This window comes from Nannobrachium achirus (genome assembly GCF_963921795.1).
Source record: "Nannobrachium achirus genome assembly, chromosome: 22".
Classification (NCBI taxonomy): domain Eukaryota; kingdom Metazoa; phylum Chordata; class Actinopteri; order Myctophiformes; family Myctophidae; genus Nannobrachium; species Nannobrachium achirus.
This window is the reverse complement of record NC_137829.1, coordinates 21,819,925-21,843,091: the sequence shown is the minus strand read 5'-3', so window position 1 is coordinate 21,843,091 and position 23,167 is coordinate 21,819,925. Positions and strand designations below refer to the sequence as shown.

The window sequence follows — 23,167 nt, the reverse complement described above, 5'->3', positions numbered from 1 at the left end:
AAGGGCCGGGGAAATGTTAGAAGCTATGTGCCTCGGAGGCTTGAAAACAAAATGTGTGGCACGCTCTTGTTTTTGTGTTTCAGAAACTTGATTCTTGTTCGAATATCGGTTTACGGCGCTACACAAATATGGCTGGAGGCGATATCTTTCTCCTTTGGATCTTGGTGCAATGGCGGAGCATTCCATAAGACAAGCAATGCTTTTGTTCCAAAAACCCTACAGTATAGAAGAGTGAATCATTACTGGCCAATATTCTGTTTCTTCTTGATCTGCACTAAGGCTGGGGTCAACTAAGTTTCTTTATGTCACGTAGTCAATATCAAATATTTCTCAGGTTGTAGGTGATGTCCATATTGTCCCAGATGGATGGGAAAGAAGAAATCTCTATTGTTTTACTCAATTTAAGATTGAAAGAGGAACTTCAGTCTACTTCGACAATAAAACTCAAAGATACGCCAGCATATACAGAAGGCTGGGAAGTGTGTCTGATTCTTTCACACGTCCTCCTCAAAATAGAACAATATGATTTCACCATCAAAAGTGATACATTTGTGTCCTATTTTGGTGTAATGTCTTGAATTAAACTAGACCAGTGGTTTTCAAACGTGTCCAAAGCACACCAAAGTCAAAATCTCAAGGCATACCTGTATTTATAATAAAAGAAAGAAAGAGTCCGCACACCAAATTTGATGTTCCCAATACTTTAGTTTTTACTCAGGTACCTGAGTAAAAACTAAAGTATTGGGAACATCAAAATTTGGTGTGCGGACTCTTTCTTTCTTTTATTGTTAACTAACTTTAGTCCAGCACCCAGCCTACATGGCTCAGGATGTGCATGCCTTTTTAGCTGTCTGACAGCTTTTGTTTCCATACCTGTATTTATATCCATGCGAAATAGTCCCCATAACCCGTGCTCTCACTCTGTAAATGTTCTTTTTATTTATTTAAATGTTCACCTGTTCACTGTGTAATAATGACATGCCCAAACTAGGGACGCCAGGTTGATTATTATTTTATTTTTTTAGATGATAGAAGACTGAGTGTGTAAATAATTCATAACATTTTGTATTGCTGTATGTATTGCAATAATAATATGTGGTTGTCACACAATCCCAAGGCGCACCTGGACTTGTCTCACGGCACACACACACACACACTGTTTGGGAACCACTGAACCACTTAACCCATTTAGGCTTAGAATTATTGAATGCTTTAACCAGTGAAAAATAGCAGATATACAAGCTCACAGCGCTGAGAGCTTGTAGATCTGCTATTTTTTTGAAAAAGTCGTGAAAATGTGTGCAAATCTTTGAATATTATGTATTTTCAAAGCGAACGTCTGTAACTCAAATTTTGCTTCTGGGTGGTCCCTGGAACTAAATATTTTGAGATGGGGGTCCGTGGCCAAATACATATCATTTTGGGGGTCCTTCACATGAAAAGGTTTGAGAACCACTGACATAGTAGTCTCTCAAGAACAGACTAACTGAGCTCCATTTAAGTGAAAAGGACCTTTTCTTTGACGATGGCTGGCCAGATTGCTGACAAATTTTCTGTCAGCATTTTTCAAAAAAAATCTTAGAAGGATTCAAAAGACACTTATAGAATCGGGTCAAAATTCTAATTTTCACGATTTTTCAAAAATAGCAGATCTACAAGCTCGCAGCGCGGCACTCGGTGCCGCGCTGTGAGCTTGTATATCTGCTATTTTTCAATAGTTAAAGCACAAAATAACGATACACAATAATGTGTACCCGTTCCAAATAGGTTAAAGACAACCGATGAATGGGTGACATCACACGTACCAGCCTGCCTGCCTCGTTGTTGTGCAAGTCAATCAGAGCCCTGATGTCACTCTTGCCCCTTCTCCTCTTGGCGTCCATAAACTGTTTTGACTTCTCATAACCAAACTCCACGTCGTCTCCACAGCCCCCCCACTCCCACTTCACCCCCTCCCCAGAGGAGGAGGAGGTGGAGGAGGTGGAGGAGGAGGAGGAGGAGGAGGAGGAGGAGATGGGTCGCGGAGGCGCTCGACTTCGCGTGGCCTCGCAGCCGCACTGCAGGAGGTCCCCCATGCTGCAGGCCTGCGTCACCGCGTGCGTCACACCCGCAGCCGTGATGGCGTAGACGAACGCCGTCTCCCGAATATCTGTAAGACAAGAGGAGAGAGAGGGGCAGTGGCGTCAGTTCAGAAGAAGTTAAGGTATGGCAACATGACTGGTGTCTAAGGCGCGTGTGCAAGACACCAGTCATGTTGCCATACCTTAGCAACAGGCATGATACATTTATTTTAAGAAGTACATTCTATTTTTTTCCCCCGTTTCTATGGTTTCTTTGGCTGGATATGGCAGCCTGAACGGTTGTTCAAGTGCAGGTAAACTTGGCATGTTAGTAAACGTGCCACAATTAATAATGCATTGCACCTGTGTAGCTGACCTGCGGAACCTGGGAATATACCATTTTGTCAAGATGGGTAATTATAATACCTTGTTAAAGTGACCATTTTGTAAGATTTTGCATTTGTAGTTATTTTACTGTAATTTAACAACATAATAACCAGAACAGATAGACAGAGACATTCATGGATTTATATTTAAAAGTAACTTTGATTTCCACCCCTGGACCCAGGGTACGGCAGCTGCATACCTCTGCCATACCCAATTGACGCCCCTGGAGAGGGGGCTTTGAGGTTTGGTTACTGTAACTAATAACTAATGAATAGGGGTGTAACGATATAGTAACTGAATCGAATAATCGATTTTTAATTTGCAACGATCTAGTCTACTATAAACAAACAGCAAAATTGGCTTTGTATCGAATCGTTTTGCAATGCAAATAATCATTGTATGGATACTAAGTACTTGTATTTATCAATTTTAAGAAGAAAGATTAAAAAGAGGGGTCTAATTACTTTTCTATTCCATATAGCTACTCTTGGTCTATCGATAAATGTATGTAATCTCTGAGTTCATGTCAAGCTGTGGCTTTGTCCATATGTGATGAAATATAATATCCATGTATTTGCTAGAGAATCACAGTGATTATTTATTTATATCCATATTTTTTTTCACGTAGAAAACTGCACAATTGACACGTTTCACACAGATTTGATGTCTTTGCTAAATAGTTACTATATCGATTTTAAATCATTGAATGGAATCGTATCGTATCGCCATGAATGAACCAATATTGTCCATGTATCGTATCGTCAACCATGTACGTGATGCGTATCGTATCGCAATTAAGTGTATCATTAAAGGTGATACACCATGAAATTTCACTTTTCCTATTTTAAACCTTTTTTTGGGGTCCCACTAGCACCTTCTATCCTCACAAAGTCCCATTTCTGACCGTTGTGTCTTTCTCTGGTTTTGAGAAGGCGAAGGTTAAAAGTATCCCACGGGTTCTCAAAACAGGCTGTCCAGATTTGCTGCCGATTGTGACGTCATCTGCCGATTGTGACGTCATCATAAAAAAATATATATATATATCAGTTCAGGCCAAAGGTGGTACTGCAGCTGAAATGCTCTGAGAGCCATTCAAAAATGAGAGAGGCTCTCTATTCAGGAGTGGTAATTTAGCCTCAAACCTTTTGAAAAACGTTTTTGGGACATAAACAATATGACATAAATACTTTTTAAATGCATGGTGTATCACCTTTAAATCCCTACTAATGAAACATTGCGTTATGCCAGATTTCTATTTGGTTCGCGCATCACCTAATATAGCAGATCTATAAGCTTACGACAAGTCGCAGTGTTATGCATTGTCGGCTGGTAGGTCAGCTATTTTAGGTATGTGACACCACCGCACAACTAAGTGTAAATCAGGCTACAATCAGCTGTCACTCAGGCTGCTGATTGAATACGTGCAGAAGATGATCCATTTAAATATGGCTCCCTCCTACCCGTTGATCTCTGCTACACACTGCGTTGACTCCACCGCTACCAGATTTCTAATTCAGAGTCCTTGCATGGCTCAAAACAATCAGGCCAAATGAGTTTATCTCTTTTTTTATCTCGTTTTTTTTTAGAGAGAATTGTGGGAGGGTGTAGACTGTAGACTAGTGGTTCTCAACCTGTGGGTCCCCCAAATTATTTTGGGGGTTCCACAGATGATTAACTTAATGTGCAAGATTGTTTTCTCACTCAATGGTAAACAAACCAACATAAAGTTTAAGGGTATAGAGCCACGCTACTCAACACGCGGCCAGCGGGCCGCAAGCGGCCCTTTCCGCATGTCTGTGCCTCCCGTCATGATCATACAAATAGAAATAGAATGGGACCGTCATTTTTAGCTTGCGGCCCTTTGACTTTTGGTATTTTGCTGAGTGGCCCCTGAGCCATCTTAACTCATTGAGTGCCTATCCCGAATATGTTCGGGATATATTATCGCATACCAGAGTGCCTATCCCGAACATGTTCGGGATATTAAAAAAATAAAAAATAAAAAAAGATTTGAAAAAAAATTTTTTTTTTTTTTTTTTTTGGACCCCATCAAATCTAGTGAACATGATTTCAATCGCGATTTTGCATGTTCCACCCCCATACAACCCCATCTAACATACAGGGCAGCCATGTTTGTTTACATAACATGTAAAACATAATGGCGATTATCTCAAGAATGCCTGAACGGATTTCCAATGGGATTTTTTTGTTTGAAAGCTGTGAACAAACTGCACAAATCCACTTCAATGCAATCCAGGATTGCATTGGATTTTTTAGAGCTCATTCTTCTCTGTTTTTTCCCATGCATGAGGTGTGCAAGGTTTAATCATGGCTAAGTTGACGAAAATAAGGCTTCTAAAATGCTTCGTAACCAATAGCTAACTTCAAGCTAACTTCATCCTCTTCCTGTACATGCACAAAGGAAAGTGTTCAGGCAAGTCATGGCTGCAGGGCTTCTGCATATACCAGCATATCTCTATGGGATTTTCTATGGCCACTGGGCGCCCTCTAGTGGTGAACGGGGTGGCACTCAAAGAGTTAAGTTGAGTAGCCCTGGTATAGAGGGCTTTTTAATACCCCTAAAATGACAATTTAAACATTGGCCAAATTGTCAAATATTAGAGGCAGAAATTGTGAATATAGCCGATCTACAATAGGCCGTAACTAATCTACAATAGACCAAAACTCGCAACGCGATGTGAACATGTAGATCTGCAATAGCACCGTGTTATATAAAATGTAATGCCTCAACTCTTAGTGCTCGTCAGGGTGCAGGGGTCCCCAGTTAAAATATGATTATTTTGGGGGTCGCGGCCTGAAAAGGTTGAGAACCACTGGTGTAGACAAACATGTGTCTCCTCTGATACACAACGGGTCACCATAAGAGGTTTCATCAGGAGAGCGTAATGTATGCAGAGAAACATGTTATCCCTCCAAGTTCCACTCATTGATCTATATCAGGGGTGGGCAACTTTGATGATGGAGAGGGCCACTATATTTCCACCTTCATAATTTGATACCTTCATATTTTCCACATTGCATAATATTGCTACATCCTACTTTGTCATTCTAGTATCTCATACAAAAGAAGCAAAAATAGCAGATCTACAAGCTCAAAACGCGATGCGTTTTGAGCTTGGGTTAGCTTGGGCTAACCCGATTCCTGAATAATTTGTTGTTATTTTTTTATTGGAATCCTGAAATGTACAACTTGTATTTAATTTCAAATGTGTTTAGTTATACTCATGTTAACTTCATGAACTTAAATAAAAATGTGTTTGATATAAAAAAAAAAAGAAAAGACTAACATTTTTGTATTAGGCCTACTTTACTAGTCATTAAGCTACTAAGATAGACTGACGGAATTAAAACGGGTCATGTATGCATGTTTGGAATTGGAACAGCTGAAATCAATAATATATCAGTATTCTGATATTAACCTGCGGGCCACATTAAGTGAAGGTGGGGGCCACATATGGCCCCCTGGGCCACCAGTTGCCCATGTATGATCTATATTGTATAAGGAGGAGAGGGCACAGAAAATCCCCGTCCTCTCATTTCAATGAAATGCATATTCACCCCCCCCCCCCCCCCCCCCCCGTGCCCCCGGGGACACATGAGCGTATGATCTCTTGAAAATGTGACGTACACATTCATGGTCCCAGATTGATTATGGTGACCCCCTTGACCTTTCCTTCCAGCACCATCAGGCCAGACTTTCCAATGAGCAAAATGGAGAGGTTGTGGCAGAAGTGTGCCCTCTACTGAGTACACTCGTGTAGGGCTGCAACTATCAATAATTTAATTAGCGATTAATCAATAGATTTTTTAAATATGTATTACATTTTGTATTTCAAAAATATATATTTTGTATGAAATTGTGTTATTTTCAAAATCAATTATATTTGTTCAAATCGATTGTTTCAAATAATCAACAAAATTGATTAGATGGAATACCTGCTGCACCCCTACACTCTAGTTTAGAAAGACAAAGGAAAATGTGCTGCTGTTGACAGTGGATGTCATCTGTGTCATCTGATCATTACAAAACAATTTCACAGCAACTGTGGCACATTTTATATTAATAAGCAGAAGTAGGTATAGTAACAAGAGAATAAATTGAATAAAGGTTGCATCATAAAAGATTCTTTCTGTATCTAATACTGATATCACTTGCAAAGGCACATGGAAAATGATAGCGAACATTGGACCACACAGCGTTGCTGTGTGTTTTTGTTTGTGGGTATGGTAACACTTATTTTGGTAATATGGCACGCACAATCCAGACAGCACACAGGCAGTCTCAGAGGATGTAAAGATCGGGAGATTTAGTCTTTATATTTATTCGGTCATCCAATCCATACACCTGTCCGGTCAGACAGTTGTGAGATCAAAGCAGCCAGTTCTGGCCTGTTATCATGACCTCAGGCAGGCAAATGCACACAACGTGGACATCAAAGGGGGCTTGAGCCCCTGCCCTTTTACCCGTCTGTAGAAAGTGCTCTCTCCAGATCATGAATGCAGTTTTCAACCTGGTGAAAGAAATGCAAATCCCCCCCCCCCTTTCCATGCTATACCTGAAGGCAGCATTCAAGAGAATTGTCCAAGTAACTCTCCTGAACTTGAATGCAGCATCTTATGATGAAAGAATTGTCCTTTCTGTGTAGAAATCCATACCATACACCACATCTCCAGTATTGACTTGATGATTATGCTTAGTTCAGTGTGGTATCAAGAACCGAAAATAGCGCTGCGACGCGTTGTGAGCTTGGAGGTCTGCTATTTTCAATATTTTCACCAAAAGGCCCTTTTCGAAAATTCTTTGCATTTCCCTGACCTCAGGGCTCTCTGTGTGTGATCTGTGTATTTCCTACTTTATTGCTCCATCACGCAGCGGTGTCGTGCAACGAAAATGGCAGATCTACAAGGTCCGAGCTTGTATTTTTGCCACAGAACAAAGTATGAATTGGGCTTAATACTGATGGAAGTGCTATGTCTCTCTCCCCCATGCTCTCTCTCTCTCTCTTGCTCTTTCTCACGCACGCACGCGCGCACACACACACACACACACACACACACACACACACACACACACACACACACACACACACACACACACACACACACACACACACACACACTGAAACACGCACACACAAACGCATACACACACACACACACACACACTGAAACACGCACACACAAACGCATACACACACACACACACACACACACACACACACACACACACACACACACACACACACACACACACACACACACACACTGAAACACACATACACACACACACACACACACACACACACCAGCACCACCGCCACCACCACAGCTGTGGGTTTATTTCTGGTGCAGGGCTTAGCACTCCTGGCTAAAGGCGAGTCCAACCACAACTGCAAATTGATCCTCTGTCCTCGCCCGTGGCTTCAACATCATTCCTCCCCTTCTTGTCCACACAAATTTATTCTCAGTTATTATTGTTTATTTTTTTAATTGTTTTTTTATGCAATTTGCATTTATTCCTTTGCGCTGGAATAGCAGTTAAATACAGTCTTTAAGTACATGGCAGGGAGCTACAATTCCACTTTTCTACCGGTAGATCCACTATTTCTAAGTTGATGCGAAAACCAGACGTGTGTGTAAATAGGACAACAGCTAAAACATGGAAAATGGAGGTGTATATGAAACCTCGTTTAGATTCAGATCCGTCAAATTTGTGGGAACTGGAACGTTTACCCCGAAGAAATAAAGCTATGTTAGGATATTACCCTATAAGACACAGCCAAGCATGCTGGCTGGAAGTGTATTTGTTGCCTGGAAACACTTGCTGGTTTTACATTCTATCAGGGACGCGGTGGGAACAATCGGTGCCTTCGATGACTTCAATGGCAGAGCTCTGCCTAGATAGATGGCTCTAGGGGGGATTGGGTACAGAGTGTGCGCGTGTGTGTGTGCGCGCGCGGTGTGTGTGTGCGCGCGCGTGTGTGTGTGTGTGTGTGTGTGTGTGTGTGTGTGTGTGTGTGTGTGTGTGTGTGTGTGTGTGTGTGTGTGTGTGTGTGTGTGTGTGTGTGTGTGTGAGCAGGCACTTAGTGGGCCATTGTGTGGGAGCTGAAGTGAATGACTTTTATTTCTGCAAGCTGGAAGGCGGTGGGAGCGTGCAGTCACCACCATCGACACTGCCAACTCCATATCGCATGATTCAGTGAATGGGATTCATTAGGGCCAGTCGCTCGCTTTGCACTCGCCTGGGCGCACGCACACACACACACCCACACGCACCCACACGCGCACACACACACACACAGAGAATGGGTGGCGTGCGACGAGACCTGCACACACAAGCATGCCATGATATCAATACCAGCTGTACACCCCAACACCCAAAGATGTCTCCAGTATAGTCACAAATTGTGTGTGTGTGTGTGTGTGTGTGTGTGTGTGTGTGTGTGTGTGTGTGTGTGCGTGCGTGCGTGCGTGCGTGCGTGCGTGCGTGCGTGCGTGCGTGCGTGCGCTCATGCAAGCTATACTCGGACCACACCTATTCCATATTTTGCTTTAAAAATATGATCATTCACATTCTTAACAAAAGACGTGTCATCACTTTCTGCATGATGCACTTCAACACAGCACTTATTGTTAACACCAACACATGTAGCTACATTACATGATGCATGTTGTGGGCCTGAACTGTTACTGTAGGGTCCCCGACAGTGAACGCACACAGCTGAGATTCATATCCCATTTGAGAGTGTATATGAGTGAACATGACAAGCGTTTTTAATCACAAAAGCTCTTTGCGGTCAGAAACAAAACAAGACAAAGCCCATGTTGATCATACCAGTTTCTGCAGTACCCTCCTACCCCCCCCCCCAAAAAAAAAAACATATACACACACATCAAAAGACAATGGATATTTTGTTTTAGAAAATAATGTTCATAGCCTATATTATTTTCTTTTTTTTTAAGTGTTGATGGTGATATCTGTTGCCCCGGTAACACCTGAGCGTTTGACTAATGTGGATCCAATGCCCTCCTATCCTGTTCCTATGCGATGCAATGGAAATATTACTTCACTCATCCATTGGCCAAAGACAACGACAGAGGGGGAGAGAGAGAGAGAGAGGGGGGGGGGGGGGGGGATATATATAAAGAGAGAGCAGAGGAAGAGAGAAACACAGAGAGAAGGGTACAGTATATGGGGTATGAGTTAAAAGAAGGCATTAGAAATCTAAAGATTTGAGGCCCCCCCTCCGTCTTAAAAAAAAGAAGAAGAAAAAAATCTCTCCTCGGAGACATGAATTCCAAACAAATTCTCTGCCACAGCGGGTGTCTGGGCCTGTCTAGGTCTGCTCTTACAGCCAGAAGGGCCCTACTGCTGGAATTAGCAAATATTTTTTTAATACTCAATCTTTCAGGGCTATGATGTATGGGGTCAGGGGTATGAAACAAAACTCACCTGAAGCCTAGGAGAACAACCAAACACAGAAAATATGGGATGACGATCAGTGTGTGTGTTATATCTAAACTACCTGAGGTGCACGATGTGGCTTTCTAAATAAATACTAATAAAAAGTTAGTGCGGACAATACTATTACCAGAAACACATAAAGAGCTATAGCCCAGAATGACCACAACAGGTCTGTAAGTCTGACAGTAACTGTAACTCTGTACACCATGGGTCTTCAACAGGGGGTCCGGGGGTCCTCAGAGTTACTACAGGGGGTCCTCCAAATCTTTGAGTGATAGAACGTTTTTTTTCTCCTTTTTTATATTAACCACTTTAACCTAGAGTCCATATTCTGAGAACTTTAGCCAAAAATAGCAGATCTACAAGCTCACAACGTCTCGCACTGCGAGGCATTGTGAGCTTGTAGATCAGCTATTTTTGGCAAAGAGCTTTGGTGTAGAGGGGAAAAAGAGCAGACTAAGTACAGAGTGAAAGGTCAAGTTTATTAAGTATTGACAATTGTGCTGTCAAACAATGAAACTAACTATATGGAATCTATGATAAGGTTGTGGTGGTCCCTGCTTCATCTCTCTCTCAACAAAGGGGTCCTTGGCCCAGCTGTACACTCTCAAGAGTTATGGGGTCCTTGCGAATAAAACATTTCAGAACCACCAGTGCTAGCCTCCGAACACCAGACTCCTAATGTGCCATAGTGTCGTAGTAAATCAGTGTCATACATATTCTGAAGAAAACCTGGAGACTTGGCATTCAGTAATTGGGTCTTATGATCAAAATAAGAATATTATAATGGTGTATAAAAAAGAAATTTTAAAATTTGCCACAGACACATTTGTCAGTGTACGGACATATTCATGACCCCTGAGCATTTCTGTATAACACTGAACCAATCCACGATACAGTAGGTCATGCACGCATTCATCCTCTCTATGCTCTCTAGTACAAATGTACAGAGAATGATGCTGTAATGTAATGTCTGTGTTATTGAACTAATTGATTTAATCGATTTTTACAGGGCATGCATGAGGAATGCAATACAATCCTTTTAAAGATCATTATTGGCCTGGATTAAATTGGGTGAGTGAAGTGAAAGTGGGTTCATCCAGTAGTGCACACTTTACCATGGGAATGGGGCATTAACAGTGGTGGAAATGTATTTAAAGGGCCATTTCACCTCTGGGACAACCCGATCTTATTTTATTGTTGTTTGGGACACGATCAACACAATCCTGAGTTATTTTTTGTGTTCAATCTATGTTTTGAGATATTTTAGTATTTCAGCATGTACTAGTGATGCAAAACGCATCATATGATGCAAAACGCATCACTAGTACATGCTGAAATACTAAAATATCTAAGAACACAGATTGAACACAAAAAATAACTCGGGATTGCGTTGATCGTGTCCCAAACAACAATAAAATAAGATCGGGTTGTCCCAGAGGTGAAATGGCCCTTTAAGTACTGCACTTAAGTACAATTTTGAGGAATTTGTAATTGTACTTTACTTGAGTAATTCAAACTTCCAATACAATTACTAGTTACTTTGTAGATTTCATTATCATTACAAAACATACAGAAACCACTTCTGCCCTATATACCTACAGATCGGCCATTTGAAAATAGCTAATCTACAAGCTCTGCGATTTTCGGCATTGTGAGCTGGCAGATGTGCTATTTTCAAAAGATTTAAATACATTTGAAAACCTGAAATGGGACATTCTGCATAATGAGTACTTTTGGTACTTTAAATACATATAGATGCCAATACTTTTACTTTTACTCAAATAGATTTTGAATTCCGGACTTTTACTTGCAACAGAGTACATCTACAGTACATTGCCATATTGATACTTTTACTTAGTAAAACATGACTTTTTCCACCACTGGCATTAACATGACCACTTGTTATTGAGCAGGTGTGCAGATCATTAAGAATTATTGATCTGAACACCAGCCAGTCCCAACTCAAACCTTTTAGAATGTCTCTGCGGATTTATGTATTTACACATTTTTCAGCTCTGCACATTGGAGTGGTTTGAACACTTTCAGAGCACATGTGCATGCATGTTTGATTCTGCGAATATGCTTTGATCTGGAATTCCCATACATTTCACTGTGGAACACTATGACCTGTGTAGGGTAATGATTATCTAGGAGCTACAGCTGCCTGTCTGATGGGTGTAAATAATGCTGAGTGATTGATTGTCCACACACACACGCACACACACACAAACACACACACATGCACGTGCGCATGCACGTACACACGTATTTCTACAGCATACTTGTGAGGACAATAACATTTTAGGATTTCAATTTAAGTGCCATTTCATTACCATTTCCTTTCAGAATTTATTTTTTCTAATTGTGCGTACGTGTAACTAACTAAAACTAGTAGTGTGTTACTGTATGTATGCCCTGAGATGTTTTTGTGTCTTCACAGTACAAGACTAATATTGCATTATAGTAGGCAAACATAAGGGGTTATCACTTATCACACTATTTTGGTGAAGTTGTAAGTAGATGATTTCTTTAAAATACATATCATCACATCGCTGATTATGTTATTCTAAGCTTTACCAGAGGCAATTTCTATTGATCAATGAACTAGGGATGGGACGATAAGCTGTATTATCTTTTTTCGTGATAAAAAAACACTCTTGATATCGTCCTCCGTCATGCACTGGGATCAATTCACCTTTTATTTGCTGAGCTGCATATCCAGTGCCATTTAAACCCTCTATAATAATTGCTAAAGGGTACTTATAACATACGTACTTGAAACTTGATACAGTTTTTTTTCACTCTCTATCAAATGTCTTTGCCAAAAAATAGCCGATCTACAAGCTCAATTATTTTTGGCAAATGTTCCACCCCAGGAAAATGGATTTTGATTATCGCGATAATATCGTAAATCGAGATTTCTTTTGTCACAATAATCGTGATATGAAATGTTCAAATCGTCCCATCCCTACAATGAACACATTCTTTTCATGAATCGCTTCACTCCTAATTTACAATAACAGCCGACGGTGTGACCTGCAGTGACCCTGGGTGTACAGTACATTCACACAAGGCAAACTTGAGCAAGCAGAAATGAGTGATTGTTGCACAATTCTGATCATTGCTTAATTGTCACCCGAGACTGAATCGCTGCATAGCCCTCTTTGACAAGCTCCAGCACCAGCCAAGCAATTCATAGCAAAACAAGTTGACATGTGTATACAGTAGGTAGATACATCTGCAGTAATGTTTGTGCGTGCGAGTTGGTAGCAGGTATGCACATGCATTTTTGTGTATGTTTACTGAATACAGCATGTGTGTTTGCGCCTGTAGTGGTGTAAAGTACATTTACTTAAGTACTGTACTCAAGTATAATTTTGAGTTGTTTGTTCTAATTTCCAATACTTTTGCTTCTACTCCACTACATCTCGGATCCAAATATTGTACCTTTACTCCACTACATTTATTTGAAAACTTGAATTACTAGTAACTTTTTAGATTTTGATTATTATTACAAAACATACATTAACCACTTCAGCACTATATACATTTTGGCCATTTGAATATAGCCGATCAACAAGCTCCCAATGAGTCACGATGTGACGCATTGTGAGCTTGTAGATCTGCTATTTTCAAAATGTTTGTATACATGTACTGTATGTATATATATACATATATCTGTATGTATATATACATATATCTGAAAACTTGTGAAATGGGACATTCTGCATAATTAGTACTTTCTACTTTTGGTACTTTAAGTACATTTTGTCATTTTTACTCAGAGTACTTTTTCCACCACTGTGTGTGTGTGTGTGTGTGTGTGTGTGTGTGTGTGTGTGTGTGTGTGTGTGTGTGTGTGTGTGTGTGTGTGTGTGTGTATGTGAGAGAGAACGTGTGCATGTTGCAGGAGTCTCTCAACAGCGTGCATGTTTGCGCGGTGGTGTGTGACTGGCTGCCTGTGGCTGTGTGATTTATGCTCATATACTGTAAGAAAGAGCGGATAAATTCCTCTTTTATTCTGTTTTTGACATGGGTGATGACTGGCTTAATTACTCTGCAACCACTTGACACCCCAGGGGAGAAGTTGCTGTTTATTCTACTGTCGTATTGGATTACATACAATCTAACACACACGCACGCACGCACACATGCACGGCACACACACGCACGCACGCAGGCATGCACACGCACATGCATAACATGCTTTCACACATATTTCTATATATACAGTACATAGATACAATCTGTTCTCATCTCTCGTGCATGCACGCACTCACACACCCACGCACACACACACACGCAAACACACACACACACACACACGCACACACACACACACACACACACACACACACACACACACACACACACACACACACACACACACACACACACACACACACACACACACACACCACTCACGCACACACACACAGACACTCACGCACACACACACGCACGCACGCGCACACACACACACACACACCAATCGAAACATGCCTTTTCCTGAACAGAGCAAAGCAGCAACATCCTCCTTCATCATTTGATTGTCACCAGCAGCTCATCTCTCTCTCTCTCCCTCCCAGCTGGCTCACACACTCACTCCAGTCACGACTGCTTGGGGCTCCGTGTGTTATTTGAACACAGCTGAGATCAAGGCGATGATGGTAATAACTACCAATTATTGACAAGACACCAGAAATCCAATCTCCTTCAGAAGCAGGGGTATGTAGTATAGGTGCCGGCAGAGGAAAGAACGCATGGAGGCTGATACAGAATGACTTGTCGTCCTTGTATTGACATGTACGTCCATCAGTCCATCCGTCCATCAGTCAACCATTTGGAGAGGAGCATGGTGATATCCACCATGGTAACAGCCGCTTGCTGAAACAATGCCCAATTTGGAGATGAGTGTGCTGACATCAATGATACTACACACAGTGTGCCAAATTTGGAGATGAGCATGGTGAAATCCACCATGGCAACAGCCACAAGCTGAAGCCTGAAACGATGCCCAAATTTGGAGATGATGTCCGCCATCTGTCTGCATGCTGACATCACTGATAATAAACAGTGTCGCCACCATGGTGACACCCGCATGCTGAAACAATGCCTACATCACAGACAGGTATTGCACAAATGGACGTCAATGGTGACTGTTCTGCCCAACGGGCACCGGTCTGGGTTCTCCAAAATTACTTCTGAGACTTCTACATTCAATCCCTCATACCGTATACCATGCATAACGCCCGGGCACAGGACTAGTATTGATTAATTATGGCAATGATGTGATGAAAGTGAGAAAGTCTGTGAGATTGTGCCTGTACAGTATGTGTGAGTGTGCATGTGTCGTTCTTTCTTGTTTTCATTCACTCACTTTCTCTCTCTCTCTCTCTTACACACATAGGCTACTGTAAGCAAACACAGACACTCTCTCCACAGCCTGAAACATCCTCAATGTCTTACAACAGATCTTATCTTATCTGCTACACGTCGCCTTCCTTCAAACACGTGCACGCTACGAATTACAGTCCTCGTTCTCAGCAAAGTCAGCCAGTGGAAGCACAACGCAACTACAGTACACAAGCCCTGTTTAAAGGACCACTTCACCTCTGGGACAACCCTATCTTTTTGAGATATTTTAGTATTTCAGCATGTACTAGTGATGCGTTTTGCATCATATGATGCAAAACACATCACTGATGATGCAAAATGCATCACTAGTCATGCTGAAATACTAGAATATCTAAAAACACAGAATGAACACAAAAAATAACTCAGGATTGTGTTGATCGTGTCCCAAACAACAATAAAATAAGATCGGGTTGTCCCAGAGGTGAAGTGGCCCTTTAAGCACATGAACCCTAGAGTACCTATTCTGGGCATGTTATAATAGACAAACATTCAGCATAGATCAGATTCTTTTGGTGAAGATCATGATGATAAACTTTATTTCAGACACAATAGGGCATAGCTGTGGGCGTGGTTAATGGCGCCACAAAACACAATTGGGCCATTCATTTTTCACATAGACTTTTACAAAAATATTTACAAAATTAAAATCAAGCCATCCAGGATCCTGGTGAATCATGACCATAAAACCTTTGTGAAGAAAAATTATAATAATTCATATTTAATTTTATATATTACATTTAACTCATTGGCCGCCTCCCCCGATAGTCACGAGAAAATTCCAATGTCGCTCCCCGCCAGGCCCGATAGTCCCGAGAATTTGCTTTTATATAATGTAATGTTTAATTACATTATTCTGCAGCCCGTGAAAAAGTTTGAGCTTTCAGTCATATAACGAACCAAAGATATCACTCATCACAGTAAGTGTGTTTGAAAACAAGAGTGTAATAACGTATAAATCTCAATAGAAATGAATAAAACTCCCAATAAACCACAGTGAATGCATTTAGCGTGGCAGAGCGCAGCCCGCAGAGTGCAATCAGCGGCATACTGGCCACACGCATGTAAAGGGATGTGGGGCAGGGATGTGCAGAGAATATTTAGAGAGGCAGGGGCTGACATTTCTAAAGGGGCCTTTTGGTGGACAATTCTATTGAATGCAGCCCTCAGGGGCAGGGGCTCAAGCCCCCTTTGATGTCTATGTGTGTACATGCCTGGTGAAGGGGCTGGCAGAAGCGACAACGGAGCAGCTGGATCTGAGACCATTTTGCACAAATCAAACAAAATCCAGTAAAATGTTCACTTGGAAAGCCATGACCTGCCTCATTGGCCAACAACACACAGCTTCATCATAACCCCCAAAGTCTCGACAACAAAATATTATGTCCCAGGCAGCCAGACAACAACGAAGATCAGAAGATCAGAAGATCAGATCAGCAGGAGCGTCACAAGGGAAAAGTGGGACGAGTCTGAGTTACTAGGGCCCAAGGTGGAAGGGGCTTCATTATTTTATACTTTTGCTATTGAAAAATAGCAGATCTACAAGCTTGCAGCGCGACACTCGGTGCCATGCTGTGAGCTTGTATATATCTATTTTTTAAATCCCCCTATGTAGAAAATTCATGGGGGGCCCGCAGTGAATCCTTGTACCCAGGGCCCAGCACCGACACCCAGTTGGAACAGATCCTCAGCCCACTACAAAGTGTACAAACACAACGTATAGAAAGCCTGGTGAGGCGAGGCCGAGGTTACAAACAACACAATCACCTACTGGACAAGATGCAGTCGGCCGGTCCAGTCACCACCAACCGATCTTCAAGCCCTGCTACGGGAGTGGAGAGGAGAAAATATCCCCCCCCCCCGGCGGAGTCCTCAATCAGGCGACCATTGTCTGAAGAAAAGCAACGTGTTGCGTCCATATAACTTCCATCGGTATGTAACAAAACTGGTGAAAATAGCAGATCTGCAAGCACACAACGCCTCGCATCCAAGCGCGACCATGGAGCCTGATGGAGGAGTTGTTCTAGGTGTATTATATTCCAGTTATCAGGAAAGGGTCGCGTCCAAACTCCCAGCGGTGGAACAAAAAAAAAGGAGTGAAAATAGCAGATCTACAACGCGTCGCGACAGTGGAATCCAACAGGGAAGAAACGAAAACACGGCGATCGTCATTGTCAGTAAGTTACTGTTGTTTCCATCCTCCTAACCTAAACTAACTGTAACAGTTAGTTTACCTAGGCTAGAAGACTCTTCCTGCTCACTTGGCTGATATGCTCCTGCGTGCGTCCCTATGGCGTGCACGCGCAATCGCGCATGTGCGCGTGTTTGAGGCGTGCCGCGCAACAAGTCCTTGCAGCCTGAAGCCGTGAAGGAAGGAAACGAGCTCGCGCCTGAGGCAATATCACCACTGGGCGTATGTGATCGCTGCAGTCTGTTCCGCTCTAAAGCCCGCCTACTGTATCCGGTTATGTAACACTCACATGCATGCAAGACACGTTTCCGCATCCGGTATAGACCCAGGCCGGATCACCAACAAGCAGAGTAACTTGATTGCTATCAGTTCTCTACCAAGCCACCGAGGCAAGCCAGTAGTTTGCGCACATCAAGAGAGCTGCTCTCATGCTCTGTCAGAGCATGAGAGCGATTCAATTCAAAGGAACGTTATTGGCATGAGAAAACATAGGCTACGTTTACATCGCCAAAGCAAGTGCCACAAATAAATAAAAACAGTTGAATATGGGGAACATATTTACAGTTATACACATAGGCCTTGCCTTATATAAAGTTAAACGTTATAAGTGTGTGTGTGTGTGTGTGTGTGTGTGTGTGTGTGTGTGTGTGTGTGTGTGTGTGTGTGTGTGTGTGTGTGTGTGTGTGTGAAAATGTGATCTGTGCAAAATAAAACACTTGAATGCTGAATAAAAGGTAAAAAGCTTATTTATATTTGTGTGAAGTCAGTATGACGCCCTAAGGGCAAGAGGTGACCTATTACAGCCCTATTACACTATTCCAGTTATTGCCCTATTACACAATTACACTTATTACACTAGTAAACTTATCTGATAAGTGCCTGACGCCATAAATACAAATATCAACTGAATTATCCACTTGAAAAGCGATCGATCACAAAAAGGTCAATATCTCCAGTTTTATCAATTAGAGCTGGATTTTGGTCAAAAATGGCTATTTTGAGATGGCTGCAACTATAGAAAAAAAAGCTTTTTATTTTATTTTTTTATTTTTTGGTGAGACTAGAGGTTGTCTTCTTTCTTTTCAGGTACTGTAAGACATTGTCGAAAAAACACAGAATTTAGGAAAAATGTCAATATAAAAAAAATATATAAATTTTTTTATTAAACAAAATGGCAGGAGAGCCATACAGTCAATGTTAAAATGGCGGCCAATGTGTTAATAAATATCCTTTGTTTAGCGGTTTTACATTTTTCATTTGAGCCAATTGCCTAAGCTGCCCACCTGGGGAGGGCCACAAACTGAGCTCATGCTTCCTTCAATGCATGAGGAGTCAGCAGGCCACTTCTTTACACGGTAGGACGTAACGCGTGGAAGCAACACGTTATTCCAACCAGTTCCTTTCCCCTCCATTAGACGTCCCGGCTGACATGGGGGAGGCGTTATAGAGACCAGGATTACTGCATGTTTTTTGTGAGGGTACCTACCCTCAGGGACACAGGGAGAACATGCGCGTTGTGAGCTTTTAGATCTGCTTTTTTAACTATTTTTGCACAACACCAATGTGCGATGAAGGATAATATAGGGCTTAAGTGGTTGATCGATTTCTTTTTTATATTTAAAAAACACGCTTATTCAGTTAATCATTAGAATAATCGCTAAGAAAGTAATCAATATTTGCAGCCCTGGAGGGTTTAAATAACAACATTTTTTCAACGAACGACACACGTCATACAACTATGTATTAATTCGTCTTGAGGTTCACATGTTTGTATAGCGGGAAAAAATAAGCCTGAGGATATTTTTGTGCAGGAGGGGTGACAGAGGAGAAGAGGATGTCTCCGCTAGCCAGGTTGTGCTGTGGACCAAACCTGTCTAGAGATGACTCATCACTGTCTTGCGTGAAAAATGTTGTGAAAATAAATAGAATGTGAGGTTTGGGACAGAGTCAAATAAATAATTAACTTTGGGCATCTATAACCGCTTAGGGGTGTGAGAGGAGTCTTTTATTTGTTGCATTCTAGTTAGTCAATATGTTCATAATCATAATGATCATCAATCAGTTTATCCTTACTTTCAGTTCTGGTTTTAAGGTGCGGTACCGCATGATATGATGACAGCACATTGTGATATGACAAGGTAAAATAAAAATAAAGACTACAGTACTTATAGTATAGGCAACATAACCGAAGAACATAAAGAATATTGAGCTTGACGGGCTGTGTTGGCCTGGCATGGCTTAGGTCCACTCAAGCCCTTAGTGAGCAAGGTAAATGCCAGTACATACAAAGCCATCGTGAGCGAACGTCCTCGTGCTACAGGTGAAGTCTTTGCGCCTGCTATTAAAAACACTTTATGTTGGCACTTTCTTTATTTTGGCCTTCAACTGTATTAATGACAAACGGCCATTAAGTGAGAGATCCGGGTAATTGAGGGCGAAGGTTTCAAAACAAAACTGCACTTTGGCTTCTAATAGACAAGCAGGAATTTATGATTAATCACTTCTCTGTCTTCTACTGGCAGATTGTTGCTCTGTGTGTGTGCGTGTGTGTGTGTGGGTGTGTGTGCGCGCGCGCATGCACGCGCACGCACACACACACACACACACACACACACACACACACACACACACACACACACACACACACACACACACACACACACACACACACACACACACACACACACACACACACACACACACACACACACGTGTATAGACTCTTGTGAATGTCTGTGTGTTGCTGAGGTATGTCTCCCTCCCTCTCTGTATGCATAAATGTCTGTCTGTCTGTCTGTCTGTCTTTCTATCTATTTCTGTCTATCTACAGTATATCTATTAATTGAACCAAGCGGCTTCAGTGAAACTGGATGACCAGGTATCATTTTGTCACTGCTGCAGATATTCAGTATAAGCTGTCTATACAACACAACCTAGTCTGTAGTGGCCCTGTTTTCATTGCAGCGTGAGTTTTTTATTTTACGTTAGTGGAAAAAAAATAATGTATTGTGAAACTCCACTCACTAAAAAATCACTGTGAAAGAAGCGTTGTTTTCCTTACTCGTAATTTTTCCTAACCTTTTTCCTCACTCTGCACTCAGAGCGCCAACAACCACATTGTAACTGGGGGTTCGTTGATTTGAGCTAAATGACTGCTAGCTATACAGAGCCAATGATGTTGCAGCAGGAACTAGTAAATACACCCACGCTAGCACGTGATTGGCCGTTGACGGACAACAGTTCACACAAGTTAGGCTGTGGTCAGCCTTCCCTAGTCAATAAACAAGGAAATAAAAGTGACCCATGGAAACTGGTCAAATTGGCAAACTGGGATTATAGAGGGGAAAAAATGGACCTCCAGGTACTACTATACAGTGGTTGCGGAATGGACACATTACAATCCTAAACGCCATTTCACCATGTGATATGGTTGCTATAATAGGACAGATGAAATATGGTTACTGTAATCAACATTCTTGGTACAACCTTTATAAAATTGAGAATGCCATCTACTCAATTTTATAAGGTATCGACTTAACATCAATATTTCTGGCCCCTGGGCCAGACCAAGGACGTCATGCTACCACAGAACCCCGAGCTTCACCACAGAGGATTACAGCTCTCCTCTGGTATGAGTTACGGGCTCTGCATGGCTATGGCAAGGACAAACTGGAGTTCACTGTTTCTCAGTATGTATGATCTTTTAATTTTCACAAACATTTGATCCAGAAAGACCGGCTGTTGCAGATACTGCCACTAATGTAAGTCATACCATATAATATGAGCTTCAGCCCAAATGTCTGTATATTGCAAACAGTTGTCTTTTTCTGTCCCAGGATTGGCTATCGACAATAGCACTGCCTGCCATGCACCTTCAGCTTCACCTTTCACCTTCTGGTAAAAACGAATGGAAGACGCGTGGGATGTAAAGCCGGCATCATAGTCGCCTAGGCGGTGGAAGGCTTTACACCGCGGTGTAGTCTTTTCGAGTCTTTTTGAGTCATGAAACTACAACGTTACACCATTCCTCACGGTGGAGAGCTTTCCACCGCGAGTACCGACACATCTCTCTGTTTTTACTATCAGACAGACAGGCTCTACACCCCGTTTACTGATTGGTCGACCTGAACCGGTCTAGACGGGGTAAAGGACTTCACCGTGGGCCCGCTGGGCCGTGACTATGATGGCCTGCACTTATTTTCTGACTTGAGGTGGAAAGCTTTCAACCTCAAATTTGCGGTGGATAGCTCTCCACCGTACACTCTGATACGGGCTTCACATGCCCCAAGGACTGTTCAATAACATGCTAAGGACTGTCCTTAACATTAAAAGTTAACTAAAGAGAGTTTGCATTTGGAACTGTCTTGATTTAAAGGTGGCTTATTGGAGGAGCAAAAATGAAGGAAGAACTGACATCCTCTGCAAAATACACTAATTCTTTACACTCACATACAGTATGTGCACGCACGCATGTATGCGCGCACGCACACACGCACGCAGGCACGCATACGCACAGCCATCAAAAGCTATAGCTATCAATTGGCAGTGCAGTTATTACTTTACAAAATGTAAACTAGTCACGTCTTTCAACCACTGCCAACCAATCCATTTAGATTTTTACCGTGTAATTGGAACAAAAATAATGCATTATACTGTCTTCCTAGAATAAAATGTCATCGTTATTTGGCACCTCAAATGACAGGTGTTGGCGGTGAGGTAAGAAATATGTGGTTGACGCACTAACCTTCGGCTGTGTATAAATGTTTGACCTTCTATGCTTGTTGACAAAACACATTGCTATATGGACAAAGTGAACGGGCCTCTGTGGTCCTGCTCATAGGACTGACAGACTGCTTCTTCTATGAACGTTCTCATACCAGAGAAAAAGCCAACACAGTAATTGCAGAAGACCGAGCCATGACCCGACATTAGCTATATTACAGACTTCAAAGAGCTGGAGGATGATGTTAAGAGATCTTAGGGAGAGATGGTAAGGGAGAGGGCAATTTCAGAAGATCATTTGGAGCGCGCGGGGCCATCTGATGAAGAGGAGGGAGTCAGTCAAGTGTGAATATGTCTGGTCTGAAATACAACAGCTGCCCTTGTCTGTCGTACCATGACCAGACAGGGAACCGACCTCAGGTTGACGTAAGGCCAAAGTCTGTGGTCCCGAGGTCATGGGTTCAGATCCAAAAGCACACTTCGGCGTGGAATGGGAGATGACACTCTTTAAAAAGTGAGGACATTTTGTAATATATATAATTTTTAAAGACCATAACCACAGCGAGTGTTGAAAAGAGCCATGTTCGTGATGCTAGAAATATGTTCTCTATTATTGCCAATCAATCCTAAGTCAAAGTGGGATATTGGTGGTTTCTAAGCCAAAGGTTTTATTTAATCAAGATTGGAAAGTGGCATTTTTATACAACTCATGGCTTGGCAGATTATAATCGTGTTTTTCATTACATATTTACACCTGTGTTTAAATGTTGCAACAGGCTGAACCTCTCTAATGACGAGATTCTGATCAAAAGTGGAAGCTGTCTCTTTGTTCTTGTTTAATTTGGATGAAATACTGCAGTTGGTTTGCACCCTTATAAGATCTACTTTTATCAACTTTTGAAT

At 41.9% G+C, this 23,167-nt stretch overlaps 1 protein-coding gene across 1 annotated transcript in view; it reads right to left on the bottom strand.

The window, feature by feature from the left end:
- Nucleotides 1-23,167, bottom strand: part of wnt6b (wingless-type MMTV integration site family, member 6b) — a gene marked incomplete at both ends in the record, with an annotated part of 57,278 nt that overhangs the window by 4,405 nt on the left and 29,706 nt on the right. The window contains one exon of the mRNA XM_080753241.1: nt 1,806-2,149. Coding sequence (XP_080609367.1) covers nt 1,806-2,149 — 344 coding nt within the window. The remainder of the gene's footprint in view (nt 1-1,805; nt 2,150-23,167) is intronic.